The sequence below is a fragment of the Strix uralensis genome, chromosome 8 (assembly GCF_047716275.1).
Source record: "Strix uralensis isolate ZFMK-TIS-50842 chromosome 8, bStrUra1, whole genome shotgun sequence".
NCBI classification, from domain to species: domain Eukaryota; kingdom Metazoa; phylum Chordata; class Aves; order Strigiformes; family Strigidae; genus Strix; species Strix uralensis.
Window position 1 is genome coordinate 1,433,563 of NC_133979.1, and position 27,655 is coordinate 1,461,217.

The window sequence follows — 27,655 nt, forward strand, 5'->3', positions numbered from 1 at the left end:
GCCGGGCCGTTGAGCAGGGCGGCCGCGGGCGGGCGGGAGCGGAGGGGCGGGCGGCTCCTCCTCGGCGCGGCGGGCTCCGGGCGCTTCCGGCGGGGGATGCCGACGGGACGGGACTCGCCGTCGCGGCTCTGAACGCATCGACGCCCCCTCCCCTCCCCCGGCTGCGGGCAGCTTTCCCGGCGGGGCCCCGCCGGGCGCGGGGCCGCCGCTGGCGATGACCGGAGAGAAGCTGCGCTCGCTGCGCAGGGACCACAAACCCAGCAAGGAGGACGGGGACCTGCTGGCGCCCGGCGAGGAGGAGGCGGCCGCCGCGCCCGGAGGCATCTTCACCGGAGGGCGCGGGAGCAGCGGCAAGGGCGGCCGGGCCGGGGGCCACCGCATCTTTAGCAACCACCACCACCGGCTGCCGCTGAAGGGGGGGCCGGCGGCCGGCGGGACCGGCCCGCCCGCGGAGCCCGACAAGTGCCCGGCGCACTTCCCCGTCCACGAGTGCGTCTTCAAGGGGGACGTGAGGCGGCTCTCGGCCCTCATCCGCACCCAGGGCATCAGCCAGAAGGACAGTCACGGTGAGCGGGAGCGGGGGGGGAGCGGGCCTGGCCCGGGCCCGGCGGGCGGGAGGCGGCGGGAGCTCCCGTGGGGGCCGCGGCCTCGCCTCTCGCTCGGGCCCGGCCGCAGAGCCCGTCCCCGTTTGCCGAGGCGCCTCCGGGGTTTCCCTCCCGGCGCCGGGGCGGTTGGCGGGGGTGCAAGCGGCGCTGGGGTCCGCGGAGCAGCGCGGCCGCGGGCTTCGGGAAATTCTTGGGATTTTCGCAACGTGAGCGAGCACGGCACCGGCTTTTGTAACAGCGTAATGCTGGGAGAGCTTCCTCTTACCCGGTGTTGCTTCATGTCCGAAAACCTACTTCGTTTTCAAAAAAAAAATAGTATTTTCTCAAAGTGCCTGAACTGTCACCTGTTTGCTTTCAGAGCACGCTCCCGAGGGGTTCCTTTGGCTGTGGGTGGAACTGTCTTTGATTTTTCCTCAGGCTAAAAAAAAAAAAAAACCAACAACAGAACAAAATTTTTTTAAATTATTTTTTTAAAATGCTTTAGTTCTGGGATTTGAAAGAGCCAGGCTCTTGTTTTCTGCTCCTCTGCAAGCTTGGGACGTAGAAGTGGCAGTAGCAGAGGTAGAAATATGATCCCCATGCTACTCTGTGATGCATAAATATTTAAAATCTTGCTAGAACGTTTTAAAATAGTATGTTTAATTTGAGGAATCTTCCACGTTGTTAAAAAATAAATCAGCCTGTCAAGTCAGCTTAAGTTTCATGGCTAGTTTTCATCTCCACGTTTCCTACCTATTTCAAGAGTAACATGATACGTTTCTGCTGGAGAATGCTAACTTATACCGTATGTGGTGTCTGGAGAAGTTGTGATTAAAGGGTACAGTTATGCTCTTTTTCTGATTAAGAGATAAATATTCCCTTTGTTTTACTTAATTGCGTTATGTAAAATAAGAAAGAACATTAAGGTAGAGCAATCTTTGGGATTGGTACGATGGGAAGAATAATGTAATTGGAAATTAAAAGCCATGTCCATGATAATGTTAGGCACTCTGAAACACGAACTAATGTATGCGGAGTAATACACAGCTCAATTTTCTCAAGACAGGGAGGAGTATTTCTTACAACTGTCATAACGTTTTTCTAAGTGCGTTATAAAGATAGCTACAGATATATTTATCTTGTCATCTTCATTCCAAACGTTGCAGCCAATATGGGTAGAATGAAAGCAACATACTCGGGAAGAAATTTTCTCAGTATATCCCTCCTGCTGACTTCTGCTGACTTCTCCCCTACACCTCCTCCAATTCCTCATCAAATAACTCATCATCAGAAGTTTAATATTTTTACTTTGAAGGCACTTCCTGATCCATCTTACTGCGCTAACATCTTCAATGTGTGTCACAATCATTGATACCATCCTTTTTTAAATATATATATGCACGCACATGTATATCTATTAAAAAATTCAAATAAGCATCTTTCTGCTTTTCTGGTGCTGTTTGCAGTAGGAAAGGTTTGGGGATTTGTGTCTTACCATCTTCCTCCAAGTTTTTACTTTAATTGTTCCTTTACTATTAAGTTTTCAAAAAAAACCCCCAACAACAAAACCCTTGCTGTCCTGACATACCAAAGGCCTGACTAATATTTCCTTGTTATTGTTTTCTTTCTGCCTGAATCCATCTGTCACTTGTTTACATATTTGAATTGTGAGTTATTTGGGGTAGATAACTTCAGCTTACAATTATACTCAGAAATAAGCCAGACAAATCCTAGTAAATGATAGGGAAGTGACAGAGGGGAGAAAGAACTTCTAGTAACAGTTATTGTTTATAATTCAGTCCCATTTTTACTGTGAGGTTAAGTGCAGAAAAGCCAAGTCCCATAGAATGTTAAACTCTTGGTGTTCTGATAAAACAAACACTGGCTGTGTCAGGAAATTGAGTGCAGCCTGCCTCACTCTCTAAATTAACCTCAAAAAACATGACCTGTCGGAGGGCCAGTATCATTATTCCAAAAAACCGATGAGTTTCTTGAGAGAAACTTGTATGTATACCTATTAGATTACTTTTTATTTTTACTGTAATAGGCATTTAAGAGCTTAAACATATATTCAGAATAAAAACACATTATATTCTGGAATAGAGAAATCTTCCTGAATTATTCTTGGAAAACAGACTCAGCTTCCTCGTAGGTGTGCCAGATGCCTAACGAAAGGTTGAAAGCTATGCACACGCGTGCGGACAAGTGGTGTATTTTCTGTGCGGTTTTGTGCAAACGGTTTGGTTTGCACGTGCACATCCAGGGCATGCAGGAGTTCAGGCGCTGTTGTATCGCTGCTTTCTTGGAATAAGACCCTGTAGGCTATGTGACTTGGGGAGGGAAGTGTGTATGCTCGTTTCCCAAAGCTATAGATACTGATGAAGCTGTCTTTAGATGGAAAGGAAAGATGGGATTTGTTTATATGGTGAATCAAGTCAAAAGAGAATGAATTTGATTGCCACTGTTCAGGTATGTGCCTGTTCATGTTCTAGTCAGTGTGGAGAAATGATCATATCAAACACGTTATCATTAAATTGCATAGAAGTCATCAAAAGTACACGTCAGCCGCTTAATTATTTACAGTGCCCTTTTTATTACAGCTCTCTTACGTAGATAAACAAAATAGTTGTGTATTTGCACCCTTCTCTCTCTTTCCAACCACTGTTTCCTGTAAAGCTACTTGTTTTCATGGCATCTAACACTTACTGTTGTGGCTTGTGCTGTGGTTCCTTGAAAACCTTGAGCTGTTCCAACCATCTGTGCCACTGAATGAAGTGAAACTGCCCTCTCCTGCCTATCCTGGCAGAAACGCTTAGTTGTGCTGTGCACTGGCTAGGAAAAATTGATTACTGTTAAAGCTCACCATTTTTTTTCCATCAGACTAATTTTACCTAGCGTTACTCTGTACACTCTGGGTAGTGAACATTCTAGAGGAGCCACAGCTGTTCTTGCCCTGATGAAGCAACTTGACGTGATTTGTGTTTCAGGATCGGTGGAACTTGAGGTTGCAGTGCAGTAGAATTCCAGTGGAGTGGTTCCCTTTGAGTCCTGTAAATACTGGTACTGATTAATTTATCCGCCTGGGACTTTTATCATCCACGTGCTAGCAAGAGTGTGACAGTGTGGCTCTGTTTCAGCAGCTGCTGGGGTCAGGTTTACATTTTCAGATCCCGTCTCCCCCAGAGGAGTAGAAGTTAACCTGTCCCGCTGTGCTGCCGGCCAGCCGGGTTTCTGAAATGACAGGAAAGATGTGAAGCTTTGGCTGCTGCCCACTTCGCACCCTGCTACGTGCCGCTGCTCAGTCGGGATGGTTGGCAGTTGTTGCTGAATGGGAGACTGCAGCAGCACTGGTTTCATCTTTTCCAAGGCATTTGTCTTCCCTCTGTTTTCCTGGGCAGAACAAAAGCTTACCTCTGCTTAAGACTGGGATTAAACAAAAGGAGCCTTTCTGCTTGGGAGGAAGAGCCTGAGGATTGCATGGAGACGTTCTATGAGCTGAGCGATTCCTCACCATCATGGCTTTGTTTTGTGATGTACAACCTTACACAGTTTGGATGGCTTATTTTGATAAATCAGAGTTAAATTCACTACTGATAAAACCTGTTTTGTTTGGCCCAAAGAGCATCAAGACCTCCCCAGGTTTCTCAGATCTTAAGACAGATTTTTAGTGATGGAACTGTACAAAATGCTGTTCTGGGTTTGATTTTGAGATGTGCCAAAGCTCATGTTGCATCTCAGCTCTTGCTGAGACTGTTTTCCTTCAGGGAGGAGGTCAGGGAGGTACTCTTATAAAGTAGCAGTGGAATTTCGATGGAATAAAAATGTCCGTGAGGTTATTGTGTGCTGCGTGTGCGTTGTTAGGCTGCTCCGTCCGCAGTCCTGCTTTGCCTTGCGGCCCTGCTCACTGAGCGTGGCTGCTCTGGGGTGAGGGCTGTCTGGAGAGGAGTTTATCACAGGCAGGGAGAAAAAGGCCTGGCTAGGCAGGTACCCCAGAACAGGAGGAGCTACAGTCTTTTTTCCCAAGTTTCATAATGTCCCTTTTCTACGCGCTTGCGTTGCCCCTCCTTCTTACCCCCTTTCCTAAAGGTGCTTTCCTGGGTCACCTGTTCGTGTGGCTCCTCTCCCTTTGGCACACCAGCTAACCTCTTTCTTTCACAGGTGTTTGTTAAACCATAGACTTCTCCTTGCCAGGCACTTACTGGCTAAAGACCAGGAAGCAGGTTGTCACCTCTTTTCAGCTTCCTCCTAAATAGCTTTTTTTTTTTTCCTTCTGGAATTGATAGATTCTAGTTTCTGCGCTTTATTAGTTATTCTGCATGCTCCTCTTTTCTGCGTGCTGCTCTTTCTCTCCCCCTGGTCTGCTGTATCCAAGTTTCCTACCTAATTTTTGAATTGCATACTTCTCGGTGGGCAGATGATCATTGAGTCAAGGAAAAACCTATGCTGGAAGAGCTCTCTGGAGGTGATCTAGTCCAACCTCCTGCTCGGAGCACAGATAACACCGGAGTTAGATGAGGTTGCTCAGAACCTCATCCAGAAGAGTTTTGAAATGATCTGTGTTATCGCACAACTGCGCTTTCTGCTTATTGACTGAATGAAATCTGACAAAGTTCTCGTGAAGGCTGTCAGGGGTCTGGCTAGCTCTCATTTTGTTGTTTCTTGCCATTATGCTGAGCTGTTATAGCTACTGGAGCTGTCTGGCTCTGTTTTATTCACCATTTGGAAGGTGGGGTGGTTTTTTAAATTTTAAGGTTTATTAATGTAAGAGAAAACTCAGTGTAAAGCTATTTATATATATATATATCTTGTTTCAGTGCCTGATAAGGTGAGGAAAATGTTTACCCTTGGCTTGCCTAATTTGAATTTTCTGAGTACATGGTTTGGCTCGTTCTCGAGTTTGTTCCTCAGTAACGTTCTTATTTCAGTCACTTAACAAAGAATGGCTGCATCCAGTATTCTAAATTATGTTTTGGCTCACAGATGTTACAAAATCTATTAATAGAAAATTTGAGGTTAGCTTAGAGTGTGCATAATGAACTAGGATGTAGCTGTCTGCTGTTGCTAGTGACCCGCAAGAATAATTTGTACTGTATGTTGAATAACAGCTCATTCAAAACCGCTTAGAAACTCTGCCTGCTCGCCTATCTTGATCGGAGATTTCATGATACTGCAGTGTGCTGGCACTGACTTTCTACAGCAGCCTCTCAGTGTTTTGGATTGCATCTTTTAGATGTACAGTACATCATCCTTTGCATCTAGCAAGTACTTATTGCTAACGTGATACTGTAAAATAACCCTCAAATCACGTGCGTTTGTTATAGTTGCAAAAGAAATTTGTTTTCCATCAATTTTTCTGTTAACTCCACTAAGAAAGTGTTTAAACATATAAACAGAGTAATACAATTAAAGGGAAGAATTTTGCGTCCTTAAGCTACATTAATGAAATGCGTCAGAATTCTGGTGGCAGCATTAATCCAGAAAAACAACTCTCTGTACCTTATAGTGCATATTTAAGAACAGAAGTTCAAAATGTGTCATCTGCAGAGCCAGGAAAATAGGGTCATGTTTGTAGTATCTGCTAATAACCTTGGAAGCTTTCTTTGGAAACAAGGCATTAAAATAGCCAACAGGCTTTTTTGTAGTGAAGTTATTGTTACTTTGCAATCTGTCCAATACTGTATTAGTAAAAAATTTGTACTAAATCTTTGAAAAATTAATAGGCTCTTAAAATTTTAATCAGTATCATATCTTTGAGTAGCTTTTAACCTAGATACGTCATTCTTTGTAAAATATCAGACTTTTCAGACCATGGTAAGCACAGAGGTTTGGGTTATCTCTTTCTTGAGGACACAGTTGGACCTCTTTGGCTGGAGTAGGTTCCAAGATGTCATTAAAAAGCTCATGAAATGTGTTTCAGATACATTTATTTTCACAAGTATAATCCAAATGTTTGCTTAGAAAAATGTAACGGCTCTGGTGTGTTCCTTGGTTAGGTCATGTAACTCAAGTTCCTTAACACGTAGCGTTTGAGTTGGATGAGCAGATGCCTGATGGACTTGCAGTGGATTCTGTTACCTTGAATCTAATACATTTTTATTTCTATTATTTATTTTAGGAAACACTCCTTTACATCTTGCTGTGATGTTGGGACATAAAGGTAGGTAAAACCCATCAATTTTGTTAGCTCTTAAATTAGCCTGAAGACTTAGGGGCAAGAGGAAAAAAAAGATTTTTCAATTTTCCTGAACATGATCATGTGTTTCAAGCTAGTTCAGAGTTGAGGTTTTCTGAAAAGAAGATGCCATGCAGATTTAGAAGAGGAAAGCTGGAGAAGAAATGAGAGCTGTTCTTTAGGCCAAAGTCAGGGAGCTGGGGAGCGAATGGGGTAGGTGGCAAGGAGTTGGAGCAGTGGGGCTCTTCATGGGCCTGGAACAAGAACAGTGGGTGGACCCAGCTCCTCGCTTTTTGCAGAGTTAGAAGGAAACAGGAAACTTGGAATGTCATAGAAGATTGAGAAGCACCTCGAAGCATGTGGATGCTGGCTTCTCCTTTGGGGTCCCGACAGTGGGAGTGGAGGGATATACTCAGTATGTGTAGGCAGGGGCCTCGATCCAGGCAGATCTCTGTCATAATGTGCAATTCATTCGTGGTACAGAAAGGTTATTAATTTCTGTTTGTGTGATGATACCCTTTCTCTGTCAGCACTTTTCTGGTTGTTAGTGTCACCGTGCGTGTAGCTGATCTGCTCGCTAGAGGTGTTGAACAACCCCGGTTAGCTTTTTCCCAGTGAAGTGAATCAGGATAACATCCTCTAGAATAGAATGACTCTGAGTGGAAATGTAACGGCTCACCCGCTTTTTCATGCTCCTTCCCTCACTTGATTCGAAGTCCTGCCTCGCTGTTTCTTCACATGTTGAGGCTGCCCTAGGCAGGGCACAGGACTGTGCAGCCTTTGAGTCACGAGGGCTCAGGATTTAAATTCCTACCTCAAATAGAAAGTATAGAGATAGACATGTTTCAAGACTGGGAAGAAACCTGGAGTATGACTGTTCAGTCTCTGTGACAGTAAAATTCTTTTTCCCTACTGAAACAGGAACGGCCGGGTTTCATTCAGCTGTGTGAGTCCTGTGCCCAGTCCATGGTTCTGCTCTGTGGAAGAGCTGTTGTGAACTGAAACAACTGGCAGATTTGGAGAGGGGAAGGCAGGAAATGCAATTAGTTCTCTTAGGATACTTTGGTGAAACCTATGAAGTGATCTAAGATAGTTGAGAGAGTGGAAAGTAATTTTGAAGGAAGAGGGAAGAGAGGTGGTTTATGCAGAAGCAGCAGTAGAGCTTGCTGGAATCTGCCAGTATTGGTCTAGCCTGTGATACTTTCTAAATTTAAAAAAAAAAAAGAAGAAAAGAAAAAGAAGACATGCAAAAACTTTTTGAGACAGCAGTGAGGCAAATATGTTATACAAGTGCCTGCCTGCTAGAAGTCACAGATAGAAGGTTTTTTCAACTTGTGAAAGCTGGTGCTTTATCAGAACGTCTGTTTCCCAGCGAGGATCCTAGACTAGGGGCTTGGAATGACAGAAGGAACCAGGCAGAAGCCTTTCTTTAATTTCTCAGCCTTAAATAAGGCATTTTTCTTTGAGGTAGATTTTACTTTTGTAACTGCTTACTCTGTGTTTTCAAGCAACGATGATCAGCTCTGTGTACGACTTCTGTTGTGCCTTATTGCGGTGTTTGTTTCAAGCTTTAGTTTGTCACAGTCATCAGTTAAATATTTACAAGTTTTGCCCTGTTGGATGTAGAAGGGGTTGTGTGTTTTTGGTTAAAAGGCGATTAGCTGACATGAAGGGACACTTTCCATATAGCAACAACAGTATCATACCACATTAATAAATACAAACAGTTTTGATCGAAGATGCTTCTTCAGATAAAACTGATAGTTTACCAACTTTAATTCAATATGGTTGAATATTTATTCTAAGTCTCTCTTAAAATTTGGTTGTTTCAGCTCCAAGATAAAAGTGATCTATTCAGTGCTGACAGGTTCCTTGAACAGGAGTTATCCTTGTGAACAGTAGAGTGAGGAGATGCATTTCTTCCCTCTGCTCCTTTTCTCATTGCCTGCACGTTTTAGATTTCAGTTTGCAGTTCACCTCTTGGCTTCTAGTCGGTCACCCTGTGTGTAAATCCTTCAGGGTGCTCGCGATGAGCCTTTGGCTGGCTTGCCTGGAGCAGGGCTATTTGTGTGTGACACATCCCCACAATACCTGCTTTTACTGTTTTGACTTTGAATCCTGCGTAGTCGTTGATCTGCTGAGAACCCCAGGTCCTTTCCTACCTTGTTTGTCTCGTTGCTGTCGAAGGTCAGTTCTCTGTCTTTCTGGGGTGATATATACAGGCTGCTCAGCTGGATAGAGCAGCATTAGAGCTGGCCTTTTCTGAAGTGCAGGGTGAACTTACATCCTGTTTGTTTAACTGAAAATGTAATCTGGCTGGTGAACGCAAGCTTATTTGCCTGCTCACTGTACAGTGTTGTTATTGTTAGGTGCTGTATTTAAGCAACCATAAAAATACCTCTCTGTGTTTGCTGACAGAGTAGTCAGGGCTTTTGTTTATTTGCCACAGAAGATAGTATATTCACCAGTGAAGTATCTCTTCCTTTCCAAACACTGTGCTTGCCAGTGACTCAGGATTGTTGCATCTGGAACGACTCGTACGGTTTCCTGTAACACCTAGAGTAGGAGAATAACCCAGGAAGTTCCTCTGTCTGTCATGCCTGCCCGTCCTGTTGGTGATGAGACATCTCTTCAGCCCGCAGCCCCAGCTGGGAGCTGCTCCGTCATTTGCAGATGGGACGGGTTGCTTTTAATGAGATGTGGTGAGGAAACTTTCTGTAGTTAGAAACTGAAGAACCGTTTCAAACGAGCACAGCTTATTTAAAACATGGAAACAGTAAAAGCTTTCTTCTCCCCTTAATTTTAAGGACTGTTCATCATTCCACCGTCACCTTTTACCCGTAGACAGGGAAGGGAGTGCAGGTTGAGCTGTGACTCTGCTGGGAACTCGCGTGGCTTTGAGATGTTACCGTTGCTTTATCAGCACAGCGTGAGAGCACTGATGCACGCTCTTACCGATGCTGCCGATGAAAAATGAAGCACATAGCAACATTATTGAAGGAGCATGGGTCCATGAGTTGTGTGCTCTGTTACCAGTGCTCCGGATATCCGTGGTGTTCATCCTACAACGCCTGTTACTTGTACAGCTGGTTTTGCACATATTCTGAGGCTTTCCTAGGTCAGAGCGTGCTCCTTTCCCTGCTTGGGATGCCGTGTTACCGTGCGGTGGTGCAGCACGTAGGGATGTGTTAGTGCTGCAGCTTCCCCTCTGCCTCCCGTACATGTGGTGTGTGAGAGCTCCCCAAGCTGTGTCTCCTTTCCAGCAGATCAGGTCGCCGCTGGCCTTTGGGCGAAAGGGGTTTGCAGTACAGAGGGGGAGGACGGTGCACAACTTCTGCGTGAGGAAGGCCGGGAAGTGTGTCTTGGTATGTGGCTTTGTGCGTTAGGTGGAGAGAGCTGATGTAATGTTTTAAACATAATTGCCATATAGTCGTGTGTGTGTGTGTATGTGCACATACAGAAATACGGCTTTGTAAAAAGAAAAACCTAAAGCAGAAGGGATGTTTCTTCAGTGGTTATGTAATTGGTGGTTGATCACCAATTATGTTTTCAGTGCTAATGATTAACAGGGAAGTGCTGTAAGTACTTACATAAATGCTTTGTTTAAGGTTTGAGTCAGAATCCAGATATGTATTTTGATAAACTGTTTAATATATTGGAAATTACTACTTCTGCTTTATTATTGTTTCCTTTATTATGAATGATATTGCTACATCCTTGATACTTACTGTGAATAATTACTACTATTTTGTTACAGAATGTGCCCACTTGCTTTTAGCCCACAATGCTCCAGTAAAGGTGAAAAATGCTCAGGGATGGAGCCCTCTTGCAGAAGCCATCAGCTATGGAGACAGACAAATGAGTAAGAACTACTGCTTCCCAATTAATGAGAAATTGAGGCCTCATTCAGAACAGGAAAACAAAGGTTTTCAAGCTAGGGGTTTTTATAATACTCTAGTTTTAGTTCTCTGAAGAGTTTGTCTTAATCAACTGAACTTTTTTATATCTAAATGTGATAGAGCAAGCTCTACACATACCCATTTCCTTGATAAGAAAGAAATTGCATTAGGATACATAATACTAAGTAGAATTAAGATTTTGTTTAAAGTGACTGTAAAAGCTGTAAACTAGCATTCTGTATTTAAAATGGGAGTTACAAGCTCAGAATGGGTTTTAGCGGTATGGGATCGTCTTAATTGGAACTGCTCCATGTGGTTGTATGGAGATTGGATGTATTGGTTGGCAGTGGGATATTGCTTTTATGTTGCATCTCAACAGGCCAGTAGGCAAATATTTATTCACTTCAGATATGAAGTAGTAAAGGGAAAATTATTCTAACGCTGCTCACTACTGGATGTTAATAGTATTTGGTATTACCATGTCCCATTGCAGAAAACTCACTATATATATGTAAACATATTATTAATATAATTAATGCACTAGTTTGTAATATACAACAACATTCTGCATGTCAGCTCCTCACTACTAAAGAGTTTTCTCAGTGGGAGTAGATGTTATGCCAGTCTGTAGGCTCCTGTTCAATAATATACAAGTGTACCCACATGTTTACTAGTACATGTGTAAAAGACCTCTTGACATAATTGTATGCTTTATATTATAAACAATTATCGAGGTTTTTCTTCCTGTTGTGATCAGAGTAGGCTATGTATAATTACTATAACCTGAAGTGAATTTCTCCAAAGTCTCATGAAATGTTACATTTGCATTGTTTTTTCTTTAAGATGTCAAATAATGTCACTAACCTGTAGTTAAGGAAAAGGTAGAATATATTTACCTTATAGTTAATTTCTGTTTAGTTACAGCACTCCTAAGGAAGCTTAAACAGCAGTCCAGGGAAAGTGTTGAAGAAAAGCGACCTCGATTATTAAAAGCCCTGAAAGAGGTACGTGCAAGGCAGTTGTGTTGACAAAAACACAGTGTGATGGAGAGCAGTGGCTTATGTTCTTCATATGGATGCTCTGGCAAACTGTAAAAAAAGGTTTTTTTACTTGCTTTTACAGATCTCTTTTGCTCTTAGTAGCATCTTGGCTTACAGTGTCCGTTTTAAGGGGTCAGAGAATTATGTGTACTTTTAAGATAATACTTCCTTCTCAACTTTTAGAAATTAAAATAAAAAGGTTTATGTAAGGCAGACCTGCTAATCTTCTTTGTAATCTAAAAGTTAAAGAATGTATTTTTAATCTGCATTTATTTCATTAGATTTTTTAAGGCTTTCTTAAATCTTCTGTTTTGGTGAACAATCTACTGGTTTTGTTTAGTCATGAATGACACTTTCTTTTCTTGCTTAGTAACCAAAGAGATTTTTTGGTTTAATTCTCCATCTACATGCAGCAGCCAATTCTTGAGCACAGTGAAACATTCCTCAGTTTAGGGAAACCAAGAAGAAAAGCTCAGTTTCCTCTGCTTCAAACTGCTGCTAGTGTGCTAAAACTGTGCTTATAAAACGGAGGTGTTTATTTCCCTTTAGGTGGGGTGAGCTTCTCCTGCCTAGTCAAGTGGTAAAATATGAATAGGTTTGTAGAAAACCAACTATTTATCTTAAACCAAACATCTGAAAAGTTGAGCTGAACTGCGTCAGCAATACACCCTATGAATACCCTCTGCCAGTGTTCCTACATTTCTCATTGGTCCAAGAAAAAAAAAAACAACTGCTGCCTGTCTAGAAGTGAAATGCTTTCTGGTTTTGTGTGAGAGCAAACAGAAAGCAGACAGAGCCTTACTAAACCAGCTCTGCTGTTCCTTATTCCTGCTGGTGCAAGACCTGGCCTAGAGTTGCGTATTTTTCTTTTTGCATGGAGTGGAAGTATGTGGCTACCTCAGTGTAGTACCAATGTTTGCTAATTTTAGTCAAGTCACCCTGTACTTTTCTTTTGCTTTGCATACAGTTCAAAGGAGTTGGCCAGCCTGTGTTTATGGAGGTAGATTAATTTTTATGTGATGACTTAAGCATATTTCCAGAAGGCAAATTGAAATCTGTGCGTGTGGATACTCCTAGCTGAAACTTGACTTGTTAATTTAAGTCAGAACATAAAATTCTATGGGATTGCATGTGACCAAACAAAGCAAGCAAAGAGCTCCACAGGCCTTTTTTTAAACACATATTTACAATAAATCTTTTACAATCCACAGCTTAATAGCTGTGTAAATTATTATTTTAAAAAAATAATTTAAAATGGGTAGCTCAAATGACTTATGTAATTTATCATTATTGATTCTACTCTAGTTAAAACTTCAGAAATGTTTAAGTTCAGTATAAATGCAAATACTAAAATTAGAGAAAAAGTTTTCTTTGTTTTGCAGAACACAACTGCTGTCTTTCAGGAAATTGTACAGTTGTCATTTAGACTAAAAGGTTTGTTAATATATTCTTTTCATCTCAGCTAGGTGACTTCTATCTAGAGCTTCACTGGGATTTTCAAAGTTGGGGTAAGCAATTGCATATTCCTTTCATAGGGAGATAATATAATCAGTCTTCAGCAGGCTTGTTCTCTCAAGCTTAAATTCTTTTCTAGTTTGCATGTTGGAAGGTTCACAGTCCCCTTCTCAAGATCTAAGTAATAAAGAAAGGGCAGACAACTTTTTTGCTGAGTTGTTTTTGCTTATTTTTGGAGCTGGATTCTATTCTGTAATCCAGTGACACAATGTGGGGGGGAACAAGCTGTTGTTTACTTTAAGAAATTGATTATTAGAAGAGTGAAATATTAAAATGTCTCTGTCTGGTGGATTTGGTGTCACTGTAGAGCAGTGGTTTGAACAAGTTAGTTGGGTAACTGGACTTGGGGCATTTAATTTCCTGAATTTCAGCCTGTACTCTGAATGGTGACTGTCGGTTAAGTGCAACTACATGGTAGGTTCTTCAAACCCTAGTGTCACCTTAATGTTTCTTTTATGTGACTGTATAACATCTAGTGTTTTCTCAATTTCCACCTCCTCCTGTAGAAGAAAAATCTAAATAAATTAGCAAAAATTTATGAACAGTGATCAACATGTCTGAATTATGTCAGAATATTGGCAGTGATACCTTCTGTTACTGGGTGAAATTTAAGTTAGTAATTTGATATACTTTTCTAGAGGTGTGGTATTTGCTGCTCTGCAGGCCTCTTCCAGTATCCAGAGGAGGAATGAGCAGCCAGGCTGCCGTCAAACGTTGAACAGATATGGAACAAACACCTCATTTTTCTAGGTGGCCTCCTGTGTGCTGCACATTTAGTGAGTGGACTTTTCCGTGGAAGAGTCAGCATAAAAAAGAGAGTAGAGATAAGACATTGCTTAGTGATGAGGCTGCAGCCTGGCTTGCAGAGCGTGATGGTGGCAGTTGGGCATCCCACAGAAGTGATGCCAGAGGTAAAGCCAACTTCCAGGGGTCTTTACCCAGAGTCTCACTGTCCCTCTGTTTACATTATTTAGTTTTCTCTATGTATTCTCTTTCTTGAAGGGAAAGAGATGCTCTGGGCAGTGCCTTTCTCAATTACTGGCCATCTGGGCTAATTACATTTTACAGGTGCTCTTATTTCTTTGTAGTTCATTTTGAAAAAAGTGTTGAAATGCCATTGTGTGGAATTAGTTTTATTGCTACAAAGTAAACGGTCCTTTTTAGACTAAGGGCAGCTGCAGTCTCACGTATCTATCTCGTAATACTATACTGGCTCCCAGCTCCACTGGTGGTTTGCCTGATGTTTTAAGCTTAGTGTGTTGGATTTTTTTTTTTTTTTTTTTAATGCTTGTGGATGTTCTGCTTTAATTGTAGCTAGGCTTTCAGTTGGTACAATATATAAGTAAACTATCAAAGCATAGAATTAAAATTTCAAACATCTAGAAGACGAGTTACTAGAATTTATAAATGATACAGCTGTGGTAAGGACACTTAAAATTATGTCCTGATGCTGAAAGTAGTCTGTACAATTACAAATTGATTTTGCAGTTATTGAACAGAAATAACCCTGGTATTAGTCAGTTGTATTTGTATTGAGATTATGATGGAAAATGGGTATGCTGTATTTGTATTAAAATACATCAAGATTCAAACTGATGTGTAGTTTTTATAGAAATACTTTGCAGAGGAACCTCCATGTCCTAATTGCATTCTCTCTCCCTACCTTTAGTGCCTTTACTTTCCCGAATTCTGCCTTCTGATGCATGTAAAATACACAAACAAGGTATAAATATCAGGTACGTACTGATTTTACAGTGTGTATCCAAGTCATGAATATCTGCACATTAGTGAAAACACTGGGTTCAGTGTGGTCTGAAAGAAATCACTGGGGACTCTGCAAACGTTTGTGAAACAGCATTGTGTTTGTACACAGGTGTTCAGGGGCAAGAAGAGGTCTGAACTTCAGAGTCGTCTTTTTTTCTCTCTTGAAAATCTGAATTTAACTTCAGTTCCTGAGTCACTTAAAAAGCAAAAGCAATTAAGCTGTACAAGGCTTTATCTACCAGACATGGCAATGATTAATTTGAAAAATAGGAATTTGATATCTTTAACACAACTTCAAATAAATGAACTTTCAGTATTTTGTGGAGAAATGCTGCTTCTCGAGTCTGTGTAGTAAAAAAAGTGGTATAGTTTCTCTTTTTTAAAATGCTTAATGGGACAGATTCACAAACTCAATAGAGTGCTTCCAGGAGTCTTTCCAAGCTCGGCTCTTTAACTGGTTTAGTTTGGGGATTTGGATTCAAATGTGTTTTCTGTCCTTGTCTTTAGGTTCCAAAGTTTAAAACAAACAAGAAGTCAACAATATGATTCAGAAGATTTAACCTGTAGAAGATTTTGTTCTATTAAAGCTGTTAGCATAGGCATGTGAAGTGAATTTTTAGGTCAGATTTGAGCCTGAGACCATTTTTTTCCATGTGCTCTGCTTGTACGAGACCGGGAGTTACAATGCTGAGTAGAAATAGCAACAGATTCTTTCTTGAAATCAGGCCAATATATGATGAGTATTAAGCAGTCACCCCTTAGAGCTGAAGTGGTCACTAAATTCAGGTTCTTTAACCATCCTTGTTAAAGAAGGAAATATTGTAGCACTAATGGGTATGAATTGCTAGAGAGATCTTTGTCCTTGGCTCCCTCTTCTAGTTATTCAGGTCAGCAGAAGCATTTCTTTTGTGATGGTGAGGGAAAAAAATAGAAATAGCAACTAAAATAAGTCAAATAAAAAAAAAAAAATCAGTCTCTTTCATAGTCCTCTTCAAAATTTGGGTCATGTCCTAATATTGTTACTCAAATTGGTGGCTGCTTCTTGTAGAATAGGATGCTGATCCCATGGAGTAGTTGTATTTTCAATGTGTAGCACATGCCAGCTATATAAATTCTGTCATCTCCTCATGCTGGCAGTTTTGAAATAAAGTTTTCTTCAGAAGACTTTACCTTTTCCTATGAAGCTAGCATAAGAATAGTTTGGAAGGCATTTTTAATGGTAGAGGTGTTATAATGTGAAACTTATTAATTGTCAATAACAGGTTTTTTTATTTCTGCATCCAGGCTTCACTTATGAAGTATTCTATGAAAACTTAGGCCTTAGTGTGTTTGGTTATGATTGGGGAAAAAAGAAAAGCTTCTGCTTGCAAACTGAACTTACTAGTGTATTTGAGTGTTTATGGGTAACTTCTTCTAAGTATTGGTGTATTTTCACAGGCTGGACACAACTCTCATAGACTTTACCGACATGAAGTGCCAACGAGGGGATTTAAGCTTCATTTTTAACGGTGATGCCGCACCCTCTGAATCTTTTGTAGTTTTAGACAATGAACAAAAAGTTTACCAGCGAATACATCATGAGGTAAAGGACTGTGTGAATACAGGGTGTGAAATACCTCGAGCTTGTACTTCACATCAGAAGTCTGACTTTATTAAACAGAAAGTGCCTCTCGAAAAGACCCAAACAAGCTCCACAAATGCAAACCAAAGAATTTTTTGTTCAGTTGTTACAACTGAAGCTGTATAGGCGACATAAAATTTTGTTTTAAAAAAACCAGTGCTTTTGAATACAGACTTCTAAGTGAGGAAAAAGCTAGAATGTGAATCTTTTGGACAAGTCTTTTATCATTCTGAATAGGCAAATATGTTTTAAGTTATGACACGTGCTACTTTTAGTCTTTCCAGTGGGCTTAATTTAGGTGTCCTCAGGTGGGTTTTCAACCTTGCGTGCCACTGCTTTGCATCTGGTTAGTCACTCCGTGGCCAGTTTAGTTAACAGTGCAAGGGTGTGACTCCTTGGACACTTTGTGTTTAGGCAAGTTTTTAATCAGAGCTTTATGCACCAGTCACTTCAGCGTATGGATCTTTGCCTGTGGAAAGGGTGTGACCTCTGAGCTGGAGAAATCCCACTTGGATGCTTTATTTGCGTTAATATTTAAGATTAAACTATTTGGTAACCATCTGGTCAGAGCTGCTATAAAACAGTTTGAAAATTTAGGAAATGCTAGTTCTGGGAAAACTTCCAAAGTTGTCAGTGTTTTTTTGTTTGGTTGTTTTTTTAGAACTAGTAATCATTATTATTAAGTTCTATTTAGTATTTGGGAATTTTTGTTCTAGGAATCTGAGATGGAAACAGAAGAGGAGGTTGACATTTTGATGAGCAGTGATATTTACTCCGCAACGTTATCAACCAAATCGATTACCTTCACTCGTGCCCAGACGGGATGGCTTTTTCGAGAAGACAAAACGGTAAGTGGGAAGGAAAATTTCACAGGCTGCATTACTGGAGACAGAGTAGTTCAGACAGCCTTATGATGATGTCGTTGGGAAGAAATAAGGAGTAAAAGAGTAAGATGTTCAGGATGGAGGAAAAATGTCTCCCCCACCCCCCCAATTGTCACTAGTTTGAGCACATAGAATCTATATGATGGACTGCCTTCATCAGGAAAAAGTAGCCTGGAAGAAAGGTAACAAACTGTAGCTACTGGGCAGGGGGAAGAAGAGATTGTACTGAAAATTAATTTATTGTAGGAGTAGGTGGTCTCTGCAAATTAATTCCTGGGCCTGCAGTGAGGATTCTGTGTGCTCCCGTGTCAGAAACGCAGGGAGATGGGAGTGTTCTGGGTAGTTTCCATCGGGTGTCCCTTTCCGTGTTACCAGTCTGACTAAGAATCAGTCTGATTCTTAGCTGTGAAAAAAATTGAAACGGCCACTGTTGTAACTTCTTTGAGTAAGAAATTCTGATGTTGTGACTAGCTCTGAAGGGGTTTGTTTTCATCTGGATCTGTTTGGGTAGTGCCATTCATCGCAAGTTTTCGTCTGAGCTAGTGTTTCAGAACTTCCTGCCTTTTGAGTACCAAATCCATGTTCTACACGTGTAAATTATCCTTCAGCACAGCTTGCTGTTGAAGGGAATTTTACTCAGATTTCCCTTGGCCACTCTTAAATTCTTAAACAATCTTTTCTGTCTTAAAGTTTCCATTGATATAAAATACCTGTTCCTGACAGAGTTGTTGTGTTTGTGCTGGACGTACCTTACTGGGATTGTCCACTGACAGCTGTGTGCTTGGTTGTGTAAATCATAACATTTCAGTCCTGAAGTTACTGCACTGAAGTGCAATCATTTGGATATCCAAGAATTTAAATGTTTTTATTTTATCTTCTGTGAATCATTAATGTGCAATTCCTTTCGTGCAGGAAAGAGTAGGAAACTTTTTGGCAGATTTCTACTTGGTTAATGGACTTGTATTAGAATCAAGGAAAAGAAGAGAACATCTGAGTGAGGAGGATATTCTTCGAAATAAAGCTATCATGGAGAGCCTGAGTAAAGGTGGCAACTTAATGGAACAAAATTTTGAGGTATACTTCAGTAATTCTTCACAGTATGTGAATTTCTGCATAGGAGAATAATCTTTCACACCAGTCATTTATCAAAATCTGTAGATGTTTTTATTCTGTTTTGATTGTCTTAATTTTAAAATAATAAATATGACCTACAAGTATAATCACAGTGATACGTTAATGAATTATCCTGATTAGTGCACACATTGAGGAATTTCTGTGATTATATTGGATGTTTCATTCTTAATTTGTCTCTTAGTAAAAGATGAAGGGGTTGGCTGTGGCAGACCACTTGAACTTCTTTTAGACCAAATGTTTGTTGTTTAGAATGCCTTTCTGGTTTTCTTTTCAATCATGTTTTCCTTTAGCTTCATTAAAATGGAACTAAGCCTGTTATTATCACAACGAAATCAAGAGCTATTCAGAATGAGCCAGACGTCATCTGGGAACACGCGTACAGCCTTTTAAAAATGATTAATTTATTTCTGTATTAGCTTGTGCTTTGTTGCTTGTCATTCAGACACTTGAATTAACTGATTAGCTGATGTATTGAAATAGCCAACTTTATGTAAAATACAGTTTGAGGCCAGATGCCTAAATGGAGACTCTGAGAGCAAGGGCAGGAGATGGCAAATCCCAGTGAAGTGTCAGCTGCAGACTGGATAGACTATGCTGCTGTTCTTTGTAGTGCAGTTATATCTTTGAATGGCAAAATTCTGAGAGAATATGAGGAAAGACGAAAGAGTTAAGACATGTTTTTCCATGTTTTTCTGAACAGCCCGTCAGACGGCAGTCACTTACTCCGCCATCACCCAATACCATTACATGGGAAGAGTACATATCTGCTGAAAATGGAAAGTAAGTATTTTTGGTTTATTGACATTAACTTCCATAGATTATTGGTTTGGGGTTTTTGGGGTGGGCGGTTTTTTTGTGTTCTCTAGTCTGTGGGTGCTTTTTGTTCATAGTTTTCTGGGGACAGAGGAACACTGGGTTTGATGTCTCAGATGTTTAACATTCCTCAGTAGGCTGGCTGGGAATCACTGAGTCATGGAATAATTTGGGTTGGATGGTGGACCTCAAAGCCCATCCAGTCCCACCCCCCTGCCCTGGACAGGGACACCTTCCACTAGCCCAGGTTGCCCAAAGCCCCGTCCAACCTGGCCTTGAACCCTTCCAGGGAGGGGGCAGCCACAGCTTCTCTGGGCAACCTGTGCCAGGGCCCACCCCCCCTCACAGGGAACAATTTCTTCCTCAGATCCAATCTAAACCTGCCCTCTGTCAGTTTAAAACCATCACCCCTTGTTCTGTCCCTACACAGCCTTGTGAAACGTCTGAAGCTGATACCTGTGCATGGAAACAGTACTATGGCATCAGCTGGTGAAAAACATATTGGATGGGCATCTACCTGATACCCATGGCTTGAAATTTAAACATTTTGAAAATACACACATCTAAGCTGGATTTTTTTTTAACAAAGATTTTATGACTAATTCATTGCTGTAATTCATTTATCTTATGATAGTAATAAATAATCCAATTCACCATGTTTAAAATAAAAGTTTATGATTTAATGAGACTCTAGTAGCAGTGGCAGTGTACAGAAATGCACACGTCGGGAATACAAGGGCATACAGATCTCCTAGTACTGGCCAGCTCTTTACAGGATACTCCTCTAGGTGTGTAACTAGGTAGCAAACAGCTATAATTAACTTACAGTAGCTTCATTTGTAGAAGATGCAAGCACTTGAGTTTATTTTCTCGGACTGCATGCTGTCTAGCTATTGGATGTAGAAGGACCATAAAATGTACTGAGTGTGTCGCATAAAAGTCCTTTCTCCAAAGGTATTAGACTGGCCTGGAGTCAGATGTTACAGGGGAATATGATGATATTATATTACAGGCTTCCTAAAAAGGCATGTGAATCTCTGCTGGGGTGCTTTTGGGTTTGGTTGGTTGGTTTGTTTGTTTGTTTTGGACTAGTTTAATTTTAATGTATTTGAGATAGAATGAATATTCAAGCAGAATAAATAGGTTATGCTTGAACAGCTGTTGGGGCAGAAATATGTATGCATATAAGGTTTTGCTTTGTTAAACAATCTGGTTAACTGAAGGGAGTTTAATGGGAAAGCTAGGTTTCTAGCTAATACAAAGCAAAAGAGGAAAAGATCTGTTACCTTATTCATCACCTGTCTATTCCTCTCCTATAATCTAATTTTCTGTCCTGTGTTTTCCAGTGTTGCCTTCCAGTGGAAGTAGAGTAACTTTTCCACTTTCTCTGAGACTGTTTCATATTTTAGACTGAAAGCAAATGAACCTTTTTCTAGTTCAACTCGATACTTGATAGACTATTTTAATTAACATCTGGAATCAGCTGTACATACATTTCTGGGTAGTTGTCTTTCTGTAGTGTTTATTAATGCTTATGAGGAATTATTTGAAGATTTTTCTTAAGTCGTTTCCCTGGTTTTGTCTTGTCTACTGATTTAGCAGAACTCATAGTAATCTAAATCAAAATTTACTATGTACAGCTTTTACTTTTAAAGTATTTCCTTTTTTCCTTCCTTAAAGACGTTTTTCTTCCTTCCTTTAAAAGCAAGGTTTTACTGAGAGAAAAACTGACTGTCTTTCTCTTCTCCCCCTTACAGAGCTCCTCATCTGGGTAGAGAGCTGGTCTGCAAAGAAAGCAAGAAAACCTTTAAAGCCACGATAGCTATGAGCCAGGAATTTCCCTTAGGAATTGAATCGTAAGTCAAAATTATTGGCCATGGATGTTATTTATGTGCGGGAAATGCTTTAATGTGTTTATGAACTGGAGAATTCTTTGTATCTTCAGATATGGGAATTTGGCAGTTTAAAACCTGTGACTGAAGTCATGCTGTTAAGCAAGTAAACTGTTAAAATTAGAGACCTCAGTGCTGGTGTGCCTGTTACTGGCAGGGCCAAGTGTTTATCTTTCTCGATAAGGCCGGAGGTTTCACCAGGTTTATCGTTAACCTGTCACCATACTGGTGTGCCTGATTCTACAGAATTCTGAAATGTTCTTTCCCAGAACAAGTTTACAGCACACAGTTATGTCCCCTAAACCAATACAAAACCCTGTTGGGTTCCTTATGTCCATGGAGAAGAGGGTGTGGTACAATGTGCTGCAGTCTCCTGTGTAAAAGGAGGACAAGAAATGAGTATCTGGATGTTTATTTGTGGGCCTGTGGCAATACAGCATGGATCACAAAACTGGATGTGAGGGTGCTGATACTGGAGCTCTAAGGTGATAGATCTATAAGCATGATGCAGTTTCTCAACTCCTCCTTTATCACCTTGCTCTTCGGGTCATTTTTATCTTTTCTAGAGGGAAAGCGTGTGAAACAAGAGTTTGTAATGAATCCGTTTTCCTTTTCAGATTGTTGAATGTTTTAGAAGTAATTGCACCCTTCAAGCACTTTAACAAACTTAGAGAATTTGTTCAAATGAAGCTTCCACCAGGCTTTCCTGTCAAGTTAGGTAAGATGACTACAACAACTCTTGTGGCTTTATATTTTCAAAAATGTGTGTACTTGTTCATGTAATACGTTCAAAAATTCTGTTGAGTTTTGGAAAAGAACTCTTGCATAAGAATGTGCTGCTGTAGATTTCAAGAGAACATAGTTAAGTTAGTGGAGTAACACCAGGTAGGAAGTGGGGAGCTGAGAGGTGAGTATAGCCCTAGTCAGGAAGAGAGCTCTGTAATTTGCATTTTCCTAATGCTGGTCTTGCTGTAAGGGTAAGGTAGATGTGCTAGATTATCCTTGTGTTAATGGATGATCTCAGTCATGAGTTCAGTATTTTGTAGCATTTTCATATTTCTTTTTCCTCAGGGGTTACTGGTAATATATTTTTCACTTACAGATAAATAGAAAACTATTACACTTCTAACAGATGGAAACTTATAAAGCAATTTATTCGTGATATAGTTTATCAGAGGATAAATGCCAGAAAGTAATAGCACCTTTTGTGTTACAGGATGTCTTGCGTACTGGTTTTAGGCTGTTTAAGCTCGACAGTTCTGAACAGACTGTATTGCACTTCCCATCATATTTCCTCTGTTTATTGAGGATTGAATTTTTGCTTAGCTTATTAAGATAGTTCACGGGCAAGACAGTTTTCTTGAGGATAACTCAAGTGTTCAATCTCAATTCAAATTGGAAAAGGGTTATATTGTAAAGGAAACGTTAAAAAGCTTTGTCTTTCCATGTGGATTTGCTCAACTGAAGCCTGCGTGTGACAAGGTGGTTTTATCTTGTATCACCTTCAGCCAGCATCCTCCATTTTAACAGATTAATCCCTGTGCCCACAGCACCTTGGTTTCCACGTCGTCAGTCGGCATCAGGGAAGGAAAACCATTCAATTAATAATGTTAACAGTTTTCTGAATGGTGTATTGAGTTGGGTGTTGCTTCTGCGCTCAGGTATCGGAGTATATTCTGAAATAACTTTCTTTAAACCGCCTCCTTTAAGAGCTTTGAATCACCGCTGTGTAGAGTACTGAACAAGTTTCTATGTCTTCAGCAAGTCCGAAGTTACAGGTCTTTTTAAGCAAGAGTTGGTAATTCCTGGTAAGCCTGGATTTCTCTGCTCTTCATTGTACCATTTTGCTTCCTATCTAGATATTCCTGTATTTCCCACCATCACAGCCACTGTGACTTTTCAGGAGTTCCGTTACGATGAATTTGATGAATCCATCTTCACTATTCCTGATGACTACAAGGAGGACCCCAGCCGTTTCCCTGATCTCTAACTAAACTGGAAGGTTAAGGGTGAATAACAATACCAGCGTACCACAGTGAAAGCAAATGGATGCAAATAGCCCACAGATAGAGATAGAAAAGTGGGTCGTAAAGGAAGGGATAAACTTAATAATTCAGAAGAAAAGGGAACATGCATCAAATGGCTGATGTACTGATACTGTAATGGGCATCTAATCTAGTTCCTGATTTACAGCAAGTCTCCTGATGTGTCGTTCACACTTTTATACATCCAGTACTGCAAGCGTGGTAGTCTGACACCGCCATGACCCGGAGAGTACTTAACAGCTGTGAGGACTATCATTCGTTTTTAAATTTTTTACATTTCTTGGTGATACAAAAAGCACTCTTGGACCATTAGCATAAAAGTTGAAATGTCTTGGCTGGATATTAGCCCTATAAAACATCCCACCATACTTAAGCTGACCATATTATATTCTTTCAAGCTTTGTTTTCATGAATTGTAAACTATGTATCATTATGTATAGTTCAGTAATTTGAATGTTAGTTGAACGTATATTAGAAGGAATGCATTTTCTGTAGAGGAATGAACCAAATGGTAACCATTAAACAGTTGCATTTTCATGCTGCACTACACGTCAGAAATAGCATTTGCTCTGCAGGGAATAAGGTACCTCCTCTAGCACCGTAGTGCAGCCCATCGTGGTGCTCTCTGCCTCTCTGAACCCGTAACTTCCTCACCGAGCTCTTCCTTCATCTTCCTCTCCTGCCTCGGCACTTAACTCCTCTTCATCCTGCTGCCTCGGAAGTCCCTGCTGCCTCCGTGCCGCTGTGTTCGTTAGCATGCTTGGAGGTTCATTAGCTAGAAATGGTCACTTTTTTCCTTCTTTTTTCACATCCACTTGGGAGACTTGCTCCACACTGGGTGAGCATCAGCTGGGTTATCTCATGTTTGTATTCAGTGGCCCTGCAGAAACACGGGATGCATAGAAAGGGTCACAAGAACAACAAGCTCAAGCATTAAATCTTCACATAAGAAAAAGTTTCTCTTGAAGTTAGTTTAATTGTAGTGCACATTGAATAGGGCTCACGTTGGAAGATTTTCTTTGCAAATGCTTGGGATGTTTCCAGATTAATTTCCTTCCTCTTGCTATTTTGAATAGGTAGGCGTTTCAGTACTCCGGCTTCTTGAGTTTATTCTCATTCCAAGTGGTTCCAGTCTCTTCATTTGACAATAATAATCCAGCTTTTTGGTTTGTTAGAAAGAATTTGTGCAAAAGGCTAATGGTGCTATTTGTTTGTATTAAGAAATTTAGATTAAAGTGCTGTGGTGTAATTGTACAAAAATGTAAATATTTTCAAAATTATATTCTTTGTGCACTGTAGTTAAAACTTTTTCTGGAAATCAATAGAGTTAAGTATCAAACTTTATTATAAAGAGTACCATCAATGCTTAGTAAAGGTAACCAACCTAACTAACCGTGCAGGTGATAAATGGAGATGGCTCGTCCCAAGGCAATAACAGCTGAGTGGTCAGGCACAGACAGGACGTGGACGTACACGTCTGACACAGACATTCTTTCAAAACCTCGGGAACCCATCCGTACAAAACCCAAAGAGGCTGCTCTAGAGGAGATCGGTACCTGCTCCGACAGCAGAGTCCCAGCCAGTCGCCGTCAGCAAAGTACAGCGGAGCTGAGAAGGGGACGGTGAGGTTGATCCTCTCTAAACTAAACCCGCCAGTCAGACGGGTGAGTAACATTTACTTTGCAGACTGTGATCGATACACTGGAGTTGTTAATTCAGAATCAAATCGGAAATAAACCTATCGGGGTGGGGGGGGGGTGGGGGGAGCAAAGGGAAATGTAGAATTGTAATCACTTTTGAAGTACTGTATCAGTAGCAGATGTTGAACATTGGGTAGGAATGATAGAACTTGTCCTTCCAAGTTGTCATGAATTCCTGACGTGTTTTACATCTCTGGTGTGAGTCGACACCCACCTCACGCTCCTCTTAGAACCAGCTGAGATCCTCCCCCCGAGCGGCCAGGGCCGAATGGCCGTAGAGACCGAGTTCTCCTCTCTGTGCTGGAGGTCAGGATTAAGCGTCCGTGGGGCCAAATCCAGATTTCTCCTGTCACCCTCTTCTACAGATGCCTGTCGCGGGGTAGAACGTTTTGTGTAGCGCCGCCAGATCGGGTCTTGTGCTGGGTGGGAAGCGGAAGCGAGTGCAGGTGCTGTACGGGAGTGCCGAGTTGCGTGGCAATTTCAGCAAAATTCCGTAAGGTGAACGTTAGAAATCCTTTTCCTTGGTGTTACAGGGCAAGAACCACGTGTTTCGTGTAACTCTGCTTTTCTGGTTACTCCACGTGGCCATTGCAGAGCTTGCTGGAGTAGGAAGGAGCACACGTAGCTGGCGCTGTGTGGTTTAGGTGATCTAGCGACTGCAATGGACTGGATTCTAGACTTAAAAAAAGAACAATGCTTTTCGTGTGGCCTCACATGAAAAGGGAGGGTTCTGTGTGTCCATCTGCCTGTAGAACAGCCCGTGTCGTGTTCCGGGGATAAATGAGGTGTCTGACTCGAAGCCCACTGCGGTTTGTGGAAATGTTTTCTGTGATTTCCATGGACTCTGGCTGCAGACTTTGTGGGGTTTTTTTAACCTTCATGATTACACACCTACTAACTTTGATACATTTTAAGATTTGCAGAAACTTTTTATAGTGGGTTGCTGTATTAAGGCTTGCTCTCATTTGGAGTGTGGGCAGAGAGGAGTGGGCACAGACTGGGTTGCCTGTAGTCTTTTTACGTTGTTACGGTGAAAAGCTGCTTCTTTTCTTCTTACTATGGAGCTGAACGATCCGGCTCCGGCCAGATTGTCCTTTCCAGTTCAGTGACTGTTTCCAGATTCCTGCAACAGCCTCACAACTCAGTGTTTCGTGGTCCCTTTCCTCCCAACTTTCGGTGATGTGTTTTCTGTCTAAAACATTCCTAGTGCCGAGTTTGGGAACTCTGAAGTGTAGGGACACAGATTCCTGATGGATACGCTGCCAGCTGCAGGAATCCATCGGCAGGAGGGATGTTAGGCTGAGCCTAACTTTGGGACTCAGCTCCTGGCACAACTGTAGCACTCAGCAGGCGCAAAGGGAGGGTGGCCCGACCTCGGGGCGGTTCTTTGCTGACTGTTCACACCCATATAAATGTTTTACCCGCTCGAACTTGTTTTGCTTATGGGGCCGTTCATGTTGCACTGGCGTTTGGTGACATGGGTGTGTCCGCACCAGAGCAGCGCTGGGGTGGGCGAAGTGTTCCCAGCGTGGAGGGACCCGCAGCTGTGCTGGGGGCACCGTGACCCTCTCCACCTCCCAGTGGAATTTAATTTTCCTAGCGGGTTTGATCTAGCAGAACTTAATTTTTGATGTTTTTTTTTTCCTTAAGTCCACGGTGGGTGTTGAGGGCAGGTCTGGTCCCCTGCAGAGGGAACACACAGATTTGTGCAGGGGGTCCCAGCCCACTGCTCCCTGGGCCGTGGCACTGTCCGGGGACCTCAAAGCACTGTTGGCAGAGGGTGTCGTTTGGGTGCAGAAGGGAGCGGCACAGGCGGGGGGACACTCGCCGTACCGGGGGGAGGCGAAGCCGAGCGCGGGACGCCTGGCGAGGAGGAAACCTCTGGCCCAGGGCTGCGGGAGATGGGGGCTTTGCTTCTTCTGGATCTCACCACTTTTTTTTTTTTTCTTTCTGATGGCTGTGAGGGTTTTTTTTACAAATGAGTATTAAGACAGCCATTCATTTTGGTAAACTGAAATAAGAAATTGTTGCAAAAGAATTCCTGGGGTTGTTTCTTAACCAAACTGTTTTACTGGTCTTCCAAAATATTGCTTTAATTTGTGGCAAAGGGAATGAGTTTTCTTTTTCCTCTCAAGGAGCTGCTGTTCCAGTCACTGTACTCACTTTACTGCAATTCTTGATTTATGTATTGAAATGATTTGTTACAAAAAACTTGGGATATATTTGTGCTGGAAACCCACCTTGTTAAGTTGATATTCAAAGCAACTGTCTGTTTTTTTAAATGTCTGTTCTTGATTTGTAATTCATGCAAGGATAACTGCATTATTTAATCTGTATTAACAAATTTCCTGTAATGCTGCAGTTTCACATTTACTTTCCTTACAATTTGTAATTATCATGGAAACAACGTCACTTTTTTGCATTTTACTAGTTGTCTGGTCCATGTTTTTAACTTACCTTCACTAATAGTAATTTTTGGTTGTATCATTTGTTAGAATAAAGACCAAAATATGCTGTTTGATTCTGAAACTGTTCAAAATGTGAAAATTGTGTTTTACCTGTCCTGTCACAGCACTTTTCAGGATGTAGCTG

General features: G+C 41.5%; 1 protein-coding gene across 3 annotated transcripts; it reads left to right on the plus strand.

The window, feature by feature from the left end:
* ANKRD13C (ankyrin repeat domain 13C) lies at window positions 1-27,592 on the plus strand. 3 transcript variants are annotated; one of them, XM_074875764.1, is made up of 14 exons: window positions 1-566; window positions 6,700-6,741; window positions 10,020-10,121; window positions 10,514-10,618; window positions 11,574-11,659; window positions 13,158-13,203; window positions 14,880-14,946; window positions 16,412-16,556; window positions 17,312-17,443; window positions 18,392-18,553; window positions 19,314-19,393; window positions 21,184-21,282; window positions 21,936-22,036; window positions 23,178-27,592. In XM_074875764.1, exons 1-14 carry the CDS (start codon window positions 215-217, stop codon window positions 23,306-23,308), a joined length of 1,650 nt encoding a protein of 549 aa, XP_074731865.1. In that variant the 5' UTR covers window positions 1-214; the 3' UTR covers window positions 23,309-27,592. The 3 variants fall into 3 exon arrangements, with proteins under 3 accessions (XP_074731865.1, XP_074731867.1, XP_074731868.1); XM_074875766.1 differs by having other exon boundaries at window positions 10,023-10,121; XM_074875767.1 differs by lacking the exon at window positions 10,020-10,121.
* Window positions 27,593-27,655: the final 63 nt, after the last annotated feature.